At 36.2% G+C, this 12,615-nt stretch overlaps 1 protein-coding gene and 4 non-coding genes across 6 annotated transcripts; all 5 read right to left on the minus strand.

Moving 5' to 3' along the window:
• Nucleotides 1–1,696: 1,696 nt before the first annotated feature.
• rps3 (ribosomal protein S3) lies at nucleotides 1,697–11,957 on the minus strand. Of its 2 annotated transcripts, none has more exons than XR_015514204.1 (7): nucleotides 11,901–11,957; nucleotides 10,614–10,744; nucleotides 7,675–7,768; nucleotides 7,497–7,591; nucleotides 5,122–5,418; nucleotides 2,022–5,011; nucleotides 1,697–1,760 (listed from the first exon to the last, which is right to left on the minus strand). XR_015514204.1 is itself a non-coding variant. In NM_201153.1 (7 exon segments), coding segments are annotated over 6 exon segments (738 nt in total). In that variant the 5' UTR covers nucleotides 11,931–11,957; the 3' UTR covers nucleotides 1,697–1,760; nucleotides 2,022–2,025.
• On the minus strand, nucleotides 1,837–1,981 carry LOC137488378 (small nucleolar RNA SNORD15). The gene has a single exon (XR_015515555.1). It is a non-coding gene; the product is annotated as a small nucleolar RNA SNORD15 (small nucleolar RNA).
• LOC137488379 (small nucleolar RNA SNORD15) lies at nucleotides 4,354–4,502 on the minus strand. The gene has a single exon (XR_015515552.1). It is a non-coding gene; the product is annotated as a small nucleolar RNA SNORD15 (small nucleolar RNA).
• LOC137488377 (small nucleolar RNA SNORD15) lies at nucleotides 7,297–7,446 on the minus strand. The gene has a single exon (XR_015515551.1). It is a non-coding gene; the product is annotated as a small nucleolar RNA SNORD15 (small nucleolar RNA).
• LOC137488376 (small nucleolar RNA SNORD15) lies at nucleotides 9,709–9,857 on the minus strand. Its single transcript, XR_015515553.1, has one exon. It is a non-coding gene; the product is annotated as a small nucleolar RNA SNORD15 (small nucleolar RNA).
• Nucleotides 11,958–12,615: the final 658 nt, after the last annotated feature.

A 12,615-nucleotide genomic window follows, 5' to 3' on the forward strand; every position in this document is an offset into this window, starting at 1 on the left:
CACAGCGTGGCTGGCGAGAAAGGGTATAAAAAGAAGAAAAACTAATGACATGGCCTCTTTGTTCACCTGATCTGAACCCCATTGAGAACCTGTGGTTCATCATCAAATGTGAGATTTACAAAGAGGGAAAACAGTACACCTCTCTGAACAGTGTCTGGGAGGCTGTGGTTGCTGCTGCACGCAATGTTGATGGTGAACAGATCAGAACACTGACAGAATCCATGGATGGCAGGCTTTTGAATGTCCTTGCAAAGAAAGGTGGCTATATTGGTCACTGATTAGCTTTTGAATGTCAGAAATGTATATTTGTGAATCTGGAGATGTTATATTGGTTTCACTGGTAAAAATAAATAATTGAAATGGGTATATTTGTTTTTTTGTTAAGTTGAATAATTATGCACAGTAATAGTCACCTGCACACACAGATATCCCCCTAAAATAACTAAAACTAAAAACTACATCCAAAAATATTCAGCTTTGATATTAAAGGGCACCTAGGTTACCCCTTTTTTCAGATTTAATATAAGTCTTTTGCGTCTCTAGAATGTGTATATAAAGTTTCAGATCAAAAAACCCATCAGATATTTCATTATACCTTTTAAAAGATGCTGTTTTATACTGATTTCCAGCAGGGGGTGGTTTTGTCGTACTGCGCCTTTAAGACGAGTCTTTCCCGCCCACTATTTCTACATGCCTCCTCCCTCAGCTGCGTCAGACAACAGACAGACTTAAAGGAAGAGTGTCTCACATAGCGTTTGTGAGATACTACAGTAAGAACTAACCTTTACTAATCAGTATTGTGAAGTTACATTGATGAGTCACACACAATATCGTTACAAAGTAACGCGCACGCCCGCTCACACACACACCGCAGATTACACACACAGACAGGCAGATAGAGCGTGCTTAGCTTAGTTAAGGCTAACCTCAAGTACTGTGTGGATATCTGTTATGCTAATGTACAAAATGAACCTGATTTAACTTCCACAAACCGGGATTGAAGCATCGTCTTTTATAATTGTTCTGACACGCGGCTGTGCTGATGAAGTAAAGCTGAAGTAAAACGCTGTAATTAATTACACACATACTCTGTTTAAAAACACTTTAAACATGTGAAACTTACTCTTAATCACATTTGATGATGATTGCTGATCCTAGCGAACAGAACAGACCTTTTATTCCCGGTTGCTTTGCGTACGTCTGACCTGGTCTTGTTGACATATCCACGCGACTACCGGAACATGTTAATGCATGCAGCTGTCAATCAATTCGGTGGGCGGGGGGATCGCACACCTACGTAATGGTGCGATCGATTTGAAAACAGCTCCAATTGGCCGACCCTTTTTTTGTAGTTAAACTGAAAAAAAGGACTAGGTGTGTTCATATCACCCCAGTATGACGGTCTATACACTATACAAACACACAGATCTGTCCAAACAGCTTGAAAAACAGATTTTTTACCATAGGTGCCCTTTAATGAGTTTTTTGGGTTTATTGAGAACATGGTCGTTCAATAATAAAATGATTCCTCAAAAATACAACTTGCCTAATAATTCTGCACTCCCTGTAGACTTATTGCTAATGATATGACTTGGGTGTGCTTTATAGTGCCATCAGCCAGTAAAACGCCAATCTGCTAAACAATTAAAGTACTCCAATCATAAACAGTGCTCATTAGAAATGAATCAAGACAACATTTCCCGTTTATCATTTTATTTTTATACAGAAAAGTGTTGGCCCTCCATCAATGATCGGTCAACCTGGAAGACAAAAAAAAAAGCCTGTTAGAAAGGAAAATCATCAAAACACACAACAAATAAGACAATACAAGAAAACCCTTCTCAGACAAATGCCTCAAGATCTTCAATCTAGAGGACGCATGATCTCCGAGGACTTGAAATCAGACGCACAGAACGTGAGTCTGACCCAGAATCCTCAGAGTTGGTCCTCGATCCGACTCGTCATCGTATCGTCACTGAAGGGACATCGCTACTCATTTGACTGCTGTTTTTGGCTCTTACCCATTTATGCTGTGGGCACTGGGGTGCCCTGTGGCATGACTGGGACTTCAGGCTTTGCCCCTTTCTGTTCGGACACTGGGGTGGTGGGAAGAACCTCCTCTTTGGGCTCCACAATGCTGACATGGTCAGGCAGGGGCTTCTTGGGGCCGATTTTTCCGCTGGGATCCCAGGGAAGCATGATCTTCACCTTGATTCCAAGCACACCTATAAAAACACACAGATTCACAGGGATATATGATTCGATTCAATTCAACTTTATTTGTATAGCACTTCCACAATAACGGTTTTACAAATGATGCACATTACTGCATTACAATCAAATTCAGACAAGTTAAAGTTATTAGTTACCATAACTGTATTAGTTATTAATATCCTAGTAGTAACTAAGCTTTATAAACGATTAATCAGCAGTTATATATAGAATATAAGTGATGTGTAAATGATCAGTGAAGTGTATTTGTGTATTAATTGTGCGTGTTGTCTTCGATGGTTGGCATCATCCCTTCACAGGTTTTTAATCGCAAGTAAAAAGAGTTATAAAAATATCAACGCATGCATCTAATCCTTCTCAGACTAAGGCGCAATCCCAATTGTACCTCTTAGTTCTTCCCCTTACCCCTCTTTTTGTGCGTACACGACAAGGTGTAGGGGTGTCCCACTTCTTTTTAGCTTGAAGGCATAGGGCTAAGGGGAAGGGGTGAATAGCCCTTCGAACTAAGATTTTTCAGGACCACACTCGAAACCAAGTGGTAGGAAAATTTCCCAGAATACACCAGCCACAGCGGCAGCTGAACCCGGAAGTAAGGAGATCCACAAATTAGTATTTTTTGTCATTATTAATAATTTTTATGACAACCAAAACACATGATTCAATATATTCATAAGGTAATATTAGCAATCTATAATCCCTATTAATAACTCCTGTACAGCAGTCCCACAACATTCTGACACTGGAATACCCTGTCAGCAATGTCTAGTGGCTGTCAATGAGCTTTTTAGAGTGTCTGTTATAATGTTACTGTTGTTTTTGGTGTGTTTACATAGCTGAATTTGGCCACTGTGTAAATACACAGCACAGTTACGTTCTTATTGCCACATTAGATTGTTATAATAACATACTATATGTCTTCAGTGATTTCCTGAAGATGACTACCAAAAAAATAACACAACTGGAATCACTACAGCAGTCGCCATCGTCTGATCTCACATGAAGCAGGAGATCGCGAGGACATCTGATGAAGCGTGCAGGTGCTGTCCCAATTCTTAGGGGTACATTTTGAAGCCCTTCCCCTTAATCGTCGGTTGTAAGGGCCAAAGGGAAGGGGTAGGGGTACAAAAATATATATTGGGATTGGGCCTAACGCTTCCAAATCATCACACTAATCTGAAGACTAACAAAAAACAATTCTGAATCAATATATCATCACTGAAGGGATGATCTACATCACAGGTGTCAAACTCAGTTCCTGGAGGGCCGCAGCTCTGCACAGTTTAGTTCCAACCCTAATTAAACACACCTGATCAAACTAATTGAGTCCTTCAGGCTTGTTTGAAACCTACAGGTAAGTGTGTTGGAGCAGGGTTGGAACTAAACTGTGCAGGGCTTCGGCCCTCCAGGAATTGAGTTTGACACCCGATCTACATAGTTTAACAATTCTACATATCAATAAATTAGACTTGCTAATAAACAGAAGTTTAAATTGTAAAAGCTTTGAATATTGACCAAAAATGACAATTGTAATTTAATCTTGGTTTTGTTCAAAACCTATTTTGATTGTTTTTCCATGAAACAAAATATACTTTGAAGAATGTTAAAGTTACCCACTGACTACATTTTTTCTACTCAACTAACAAGTACACGTTTTCAACAATCTTTAAAATATCTTTAGTGTTCAACAGAATGAAGGTGTGTTTGTTTTCTAAACAATAAATAAATAAAATATAATATTGCATCAAGCTGTCAAAGCAATTTAGAGTTTGGTTTGAACCAGTCATCTGACAGCAACATTGATTAAACAGTAAACGCATTAAGAAACTGTCTTTTCAATGTAATGAACTTTAGTTATAAATATTCCTCTGACTACTAAATCTCTTAAATAAGACAAAACTTGGCACAGAAAATTCAAGGTTACTTACAAAATTGTATTACTTTTGCAGTGTCACTTCATAGCATTGTATTTTAGAATTTCTTATTTTAAATAAAACTGTTGGTTTACATTAAACTTTAATTTGGAAAAATGTTCTCTCTGCGCTTTCAGATGCATTCAAATATTTGCTCAAGATTTTACAAATGAATATTGCCTAAAATTATTAGAATTTGCTTTCCGTTTCTCCTTCTCAGACAAATGCCTCTATGTCTTCAAGCAAAAGGACTCACTGCTTTGAGGAGCTGCAGCCAGACGCACAGAACGTGAACCTGACCCAGAATCCTCAAAGTCAGAACTGGCCCTACTCAGACTCGTCATCGTATCATCACCGAAGGGAAATTCAGCAATTATTGCATTTCTAAATTAATATATTCTCTCAAGTAGTCCAGTCTTTAAATGCATACTCTAGTACTGTATTTCAGTCTAATACAATCATAACATTTGGGTAACACGCATGAACTAATAATGAGCGCTTTAATATTTATTAACCTCTGTTGATGTAAATGAACACATTGAGAAGTTAGCTCATTATGCATTGGCCATGCTGACATTATATATTAATGAATGTTGAGATTAGCCAAAAGATTGATAATAAATTCACCAGAATATATGCAAGCAATCGAAAGCATCACTTTTATACCACACTAAAGTTTCAAGAACATCTTACTTTTAAACCTGTTGATGGAAATTAAAACACCAATATTCTAGATAGCTCATTATGCATTGGCCATGCTGACATTATGTACAAGTCAATGTTAAGATCCACTATAAGAATAATAATTGCACCAGAATATAAGCAATCGAAAGCATCACTTTTATACCATACTAAAATATTTTATAAAGCTGTTAATGTAAATGAAAACACTGATATTCAACTATATTCATGCTGACATTGTTTTAGTGAATGTGGAGATTAACTATAAGAATAATAATATATGCAAGCAGTCGAAAGCATCATTTTTACACCACACTAAAGTTCCAAGAACATCTTAAGCAGCTCAATGCAGCAATTTGTAACAGAAAAAAACAATAAAACGAATTCAGCCCAGTTCCCTCACTTACCCTGTCGCAGCAGTACGTGGCGGACGGCGGTGTCGACGTAGTAGTTCACGGGGTCTCCACTGTGGATCATCAGGCCGTCCACGAACTTCATGGATTTGGCTCTCTGACCCCTCAGTTTTCCAGAGACCACCACCTCACAACCCTTAGCCCCGCTCTCCATAATGAAGCGCAGCACACCATAGCAGGCCCTGAAAACCACAAACATGATTCAGACACATGAACACAAGAAACCAATGATCTCAGCTCTAAAACAACATGCTACTAGTGATGCACCGATCTCATTTTCTCATACTTTGTTTGCATTTATTTTATAAGTAAATAAAACGCGATTTCAATAATTTCTCATTTTTAAAAATGTTTTAAAAGCTATGCTGGGTCAGTTGCTTGCAGAAGTCGCAACACTTTCAACTTAAGAGCCAATGCAGACATCAGCCAATTAGATCGCTTTATTCAAATATACTTGTGCACACGCTAGGCGATCACGTTCATGCAATGACAAAACATCATGTCAAAATAAAAAAGCTGATCGCGGTAGAAAATAACCCCAAACCAAAACTAATGCTGCTGCTTTGTGCATTTATTGTATAGTGGTCGAAGCTGAACATGACTGGTTGCTGTCTCCCCTTACAGGGTCTCTGCAGGGTTCACCAGGTTAAATTTAAGACTTTTAAGATCACTATGAATAAAATTGACTTAAACAAGGTTATATGCTAAGGATTTTTTCACCAAAAATCCCAGTTAGAAAAGACATTCACTTGCCCTATCAAAAAATGATTAAAATGTAATACATTTGATATAATAATAATATTGCTCGAATTTACTTAATTTTCAAATATATCTATTCAGAAATAGGCATGGGATGATAACCGTTTAAGGTTTACTGCGGTTTGTAAAAGTCAAAGTATTAAAACCGCAAAAATATTTAGTTATACCGTTTCGAAGGTATATGTAAAAGATTTTTCTTAGGTGTTTGTGTTGTAAGGAAATCTGTGATTTTGAAGCTAATAAAGAGGGAATATTTATTCAAATAAATTGAGTAGCCGGAGATGATTACGGTTCCAAAATATTATAAATATTTTCTTAAATGTAATATATTGAGTTAAATTGGGAAAATTTTCAGTTTATTGAATATTTACTGATATTTTTAAGGTTATCATACCGACTCATGCCAATTCACAAACCTTTTAACCCTTACATATAGAACAAAACATAATTGTCAATTACTTAAGTCTATTATTATAATAATAATTTAATAATAAAATACATAGGTCAGGTCAGTATGCTCAGCAGTAAATAAAGGAAATAAATTAAACGCTATTTTTTAAATAGGTTTTATTGAGATGGCTTGTTGCCGACTGAATGGGTCTTAATGGCCAGATTGGGTAGCTATTGACCATTTTCTACACCGACGAGCGGGCGCTGCCATTTGAATCTTTTTGGCTTGAGACTTCCGGTCTCATTCACTTCCATTCATTTTTTTGACGCTAAAAACGGCTCATTACGCTGCTCGATGTTGCAATTTGATATTTTCTTATTATATTATTCTACTTGGTCTGTATAGTCATGCAAACATTTGTTTGTAGAGCAGGTAGTTTGACCGTTTTCTGCCGTTTATTATTTCTAGTCATTTCTCCCATAGGCGACTGAATCGGAAGTTCTAAGACAATCGCGAAAACAGGCGCACTTCCGCATTTTAGAATAAGGTCAATACATGAACAAAAGAATTTTAAGACCTGTTAAAAAAATTTAAGACCTACAACACAACATTTCAGTAGATTTAAGACTTTAAGGCCTAAAATTTAGCTCAAGATTTAAGACGCCGCAGGCAACATGACCCAATATGCATCATTTGGAGATAACTTAAGAAAATACTAATATGAACTTCTCTGAAGCCAACATGTTGCTCTTATACTTTAGTAAAACCTTTAGGATTTACTTCCAGCATTGCACATGAAAAATACTAGTAATTTATAGTAAATACTAGTCTTTTGCTGACTGTGTTTACAGCTATAAACTGATTTCTGGCCAGTTAATCGGTGCATCTCTACACATTGCTTTCCATTTCTCCTTCTCAGACAAATGCCTCTATGTCTTCAAGCAAAAAGGACTCGCTGCTTTGAGGAGCTGCAGCCAGACGCACAGAACGTGAACCTGACCCAGAATCCTCAAAGTCAGAACCGGCCCTACTCCGACTCGTCATCGTATCATCACCGAAGGGAAATTTAGTCTCTGTTAGCCTGATGCATGCTAGGAAGTAAACACTTACCTACGGACAGCCAGTCCTCCGAGCAGCTTGTAGCGCAGAGACTCTGCCTGAGCGATGGCGCAGAGACCACGGGTCGCAACCTTCTCAGCGTACAGCTGCGATAAAACAAAACCCAACACTTCAGAACATGCAAACATACTTATGTTGATTTCATCTAAAATAAGTTAACCAATCATACCTCAACACTGCCCTCAGGGAAGCCGAATCGCTTCTGAACCACAGCAGTCAGCTCACGAATGCGGCGGCCTTTCTCTCCCAGAACATTCTGAGTCCTAAAAAGAAAAATATATTTACTAAACCATGTATTAAAAAATGCATTAAGAAAGATTGGTCCCACCATGGGAAAAGACAAAAATATTCAATTCAAGCTAATTTGTATAACACTTTACACAATAACCTATATTCCAAAGCAGCCTTGGATTACATTACAATCAATATCAGTGTTGTGTATGAGATGGACAGTATATATACAGTTAATCTACTGTGTGTATGTATGTATGTGTATATATATATATATATATATATATATATATATATATATATATATATATATATATATATATATATATATAGTGTCCTTTACAAAAAGGTGATGTGTGTATAATACATTTTCAATGAAGTTTGTAGTGCTTAAGATTGCTTTGTCCTTGAATACCTTAAAACAAAATACACAACTGCAAATGTCGTTTAGAAATTTCTAGCAATGAGTTTGTCGCAACTGCCCTTCGTCATTGAATGAGATATTCCTAGAAATAGATGAAAGGTTCCCAATATGCAATTAAATGAAGTGCACATGAAGCAACTTAAAAATATAAAGCAAATACAATATGCCCTGCATAGTTTAGTTGAAATCCTGCTTCAACACACTTGCCTCTTTGTTTCAAACAAGCCTAAAGGACTCTGTGTGCTTCCTACACATAGACTTTACTTAGGCGGGCCGCCCAGGTATATTAATGGTTGCCCAAGTATATTGCAAATGCTGGTTCTGTGTGTGCGAGAACCATCAACACTTACACATCACGTGCTCTGCCGAGGCAGAGCCTTTTGTGCCAAAATGCGTTCGACAGTAGTTTCTGAATCTTCTAAAAAGTCCAGGATTTGGGTTTTACTTTTGCTTTCAAAAGTTGCCATTTTTGTATGTTTTTTGCATTACCGTTTCACAGCTGACTGTGCGCATACAGCCTCGAGAGAAACATTACATTTTTAATTATTTAATAAACAACTCTTACAACAACTTTACAATATACTCGGAGAGAACAAAATATACTGACTGCAAAACATTTGCACACCAGTAAAAATTCACTTTTTTATTATAATTTTTTAGTAATTATAATTTAGCAATATTGTCTGCTTCTATTATTTTTTTCTATTATTTATTTATCATTTGCTTTATATTTTATTAATTTAATGATGTTAGTATATTACATCATTTATACACATCTAAAACGCTTTGCAATACTGTACTAAATGTCTCACCAATAAAGCAACTTTATACAGAGAGAGAGAGAGAGAGCAGCCTTTACCTGTCAGTGGGAGCACATGGCTCCTAAATAGCATAAAAGAGAAGTAGTGGATTTTTTATTTTAACAGCCTTTTTGAATAACATTAACCCATTGAAAAGAACCCATTATTTAACCCATTTGAACGGGTGTCTTTAATTAGTGCTGGACCTAAACTGTGCAGAGCTGCGGCCCTCCAGGAATTGAATTTGATGCCTGTGATTTAGAGCTTTAGAAATTGAATGACACATTTAGTGAGGTTGACAAACATGCCAGCGTGTTCACTCGCATTTGTGGATAACAATGGTAGAATGAAAGTCATTTCGGGTCAGAGTTTTTCTAAAAAGGACATGTGAGCATTTTTGTCTGTTCTGCATTACAAGTCTACTTACAGCATTATTTCTACATATCAGCACTCTTGACATTTCCTAGAAATTCTGCTGTTATGTTCTGATGACAATTAATCAGAATATTGTTCTTATAATTCTGAGGGAACTCTTTTTACACTATAAATAAAAGCAAAATAGAAACTACATTCTCATTTTTGATTCTGGCAACTCTTTAGTATTCATTTTATTAAAAACTAAAACCGGTCTCGAACGTTAATGCAACAATTTGTGTAAGACTATCAAAACTTCATAGTATTTACAAATATTGCATGTCGCATTATTTAGAAAATATTTACCAAGCTTCTTTTTAAACCATTCATTTCTCCTTCTCAGACAAATGCCTCTATGTCTTCAAGCAAAAGGACTCACTGCTTTGAGGAGCTGCAGCCAGACGCACAGAACGTGAACCTGACCCAGAATCCTCAAAGTCAGAACCGGCCCTGTTCCGACTCGTCATCGTATCATCACCGAAGGGAAATTCAGGAATATTGCATTTCTAAAATAACATTTTCACTCAAGATGCTCAATTCCTAATTGCATACAGGAATAGTGCTGTAATTTAGTCATTAAAATTATAACTTTTGGGTAACACACATGAACTAATAACGAACAGTTTTTTTAACATAATAAATAGGTTTAACATTTATAAAACTGTAAAAAAATTTTTTTGTAATTCTGAGCTTTCTTTTATTTCTCCACCTTGGAATTAAAAATAATTGATATTATTAATCTCAAAGATTTGATTTACACTTTTTCAGAATTCCCTTTATTACAAACAAAAGCCCCTCTTAATGCTGCAATTCTGACATTTTTCTGAAGAAAAAAAAAGCTGTCCATGATGCAAATAAATTCATACATCAGTGCATTTAAATGAACTGATAATTAGGGTTGCGCAACAGATCAAAATAAATCACAAATATTAATATAACATTGTGCTTTTTCCATCATTCTTTATGATTTCAAGTTGATTAAACTACACCAGTGGATCAGTGTGGTTTTGACTGGTTACATTGTTAAAATGTTTGACTTGTTTTAAGCAAAAGCAAAGCATGGTTACTTGTTTACTAAAACTGTAGTGCTTTATTTCCATTAAATACAAAACATGGCTATTATTATTTATTTTTTATATCAATGCAGTCACAATATTTACCATGCGATTGCATTTTTCCTCAATATCGCAGCATAGCATTACTGGAAACGCAAGAAACATGAAGTGAAATAAATCAGACCTGGTGGCCAGGATGATGATCTCTGTTCTTGTTGGTGTGACACGGACCTCCACGCCGGAATAACCATCCTCGGCGAGCTCCCGGGTCAGAAACTCATTCAGCTCGGCTTTGAAGATGCCATCTGACACAAACTAACACACAAACACCGATTAGACCAACCTGACGCAGTAACAAAATGACAACATACAGACACACTTGCATCACAATTGGAGTAAAGTTGGTTTCTCTTTGTTATAATTTCAGAAAAGTATTCTATGCAAATATTAAATAGGTAAATCATATTAGCAGTAAATGACTAACAAAGTACACTACAGTTTACAGTCAATTAAATAGTGCTGATGCTGCTTTAAATATCATACTTGCATGTGATTTCAGTGAGAATATTTAAAGTAGCGTGGTCAACACAATATAGGGACCTTTTCACAAATCGTCACTGTTCAAAAATGAACGAACGTAAACCTAATTTTACCCCAATCACACCTTACAGTATTCAGTTATAAGCTAAAAGATATGCCTAAAGTGCTGAACACGCACAGGATTGGTGCAAAAGTAAGAGAAATAAAACAAACTGATGCAAAAACATGAAAATTGACTATAAAAAACTTGAGTAAAAATACACCTTAAACACGGTTTTAAAAAGCACATCATTTACCCCTCACTCACTTGTCACAAACATGTTTGAGGTTTTTCCTCAGTTGAACACAAAATATATTTCTGATATAGGCTAGTAACCTGTAAGCACTGACACTAATAATATTAGTGTTTTATACAATGACCGTCAATAGTTACATATTTCAACCATTCTGCAAAATATCAAACAACAAAAAAAGAAAATAAAACGTTTTACAACCACTCGATGGCGAGTAAATTATCATTTTGGTGTGAACTATGTCTTTAAATGCCAAGACGAACGTATAAAAATAGCAAATGTTATACAGTTGCTGATATAACCAAACCTACATCGTCCATATCTGAATACAAGGTCAATTAAACCTATCGACAGCTTCGGGAATTTATAACGTACTCACACATCACTTTTATATTGTATTAAACGCGTTTGAGCCTCACAAATGTGAAAGTGCGCTTATTTCAGCGGTGCGTTTATCTGCCATGTTTCCCGTCAGGTTTGAGTGCCGACAGCATCCGGCTTAATCCACTTGTATCCATTTACAAAACCCTCATATGAGCTTTTTATGTTATGGATAATTAATGTGTTAATCGGACAAGACTGTTATTGCGGACCTCTGTGGTTTAATTACACATATTTGTTATAAAATACGTCCCAACCTTTCTCTTCTTCGAGATTTGCACCGCCATCTTGCTGGAGGCCGCAGACAGGAAAGGAATTGGCAAGAGAGCGGAAATGCACTTATGGCAAAAGATCACTTCCGTATGACTGTCTGGGGTGATGGGAATTGTAGTCCACTAGACACACGTCCTTTTTAAACTGTACATTGTGTTTTTTTATGGTAAAATATGCTGTACTTCGTAACTTTTATTTGTCCATGTGATAATTGTTGCTGTGAAATGTTAAAATGTTGTTATATTTCTAAATTGGATTAAAAAATGAACAAACAAATATTTCTACAATGTGAATATCGACTTCAACATTGTGATTTTATCCTTTATATATTTTTTCTGTGTCAAATATTCTTTCAGATATGTTCTTTATAGGATGTAAAGGTTTGTGTTTCAAAAGTTATGATAAGAATAGGCGAAATACGGATCTGTAAACATACAGGTTGCGCGCGGAAGCGAGGCTGCAGAAAAAACCAGGAAGCGCTAGCATTTACAGCGAGGGAATGAAATTTGATGCGGTACAACTTTTGTTTTTGTATTAGAGATAAGTTATTACTTTTATAAGTTATTATATTTATTACATTTTATATTTATTACTTACATAATGTTCACACTTAAATGTATGTGCGGTTGAACCTGTGTGAGGTCATGTGACGTAGATGGGTAATTTCAGCCTTGTAACTCCTCACAATCAGAATCGCAT

This window comes from Danio rerio, chromosome 18 (assembly GCF_052040795.2).
Source record: "Danio rerio strain M-AB ecotype USA chromosome 18, GRCz13ab, whole genome shotgun sequence".
Taxonomy (NCBI): domain Eukaryota; kingdom Metazoa; phylum Chordata; class Actinopteri; order Cypriniformes; family Danionidae; genus Danio; species Danio rerio.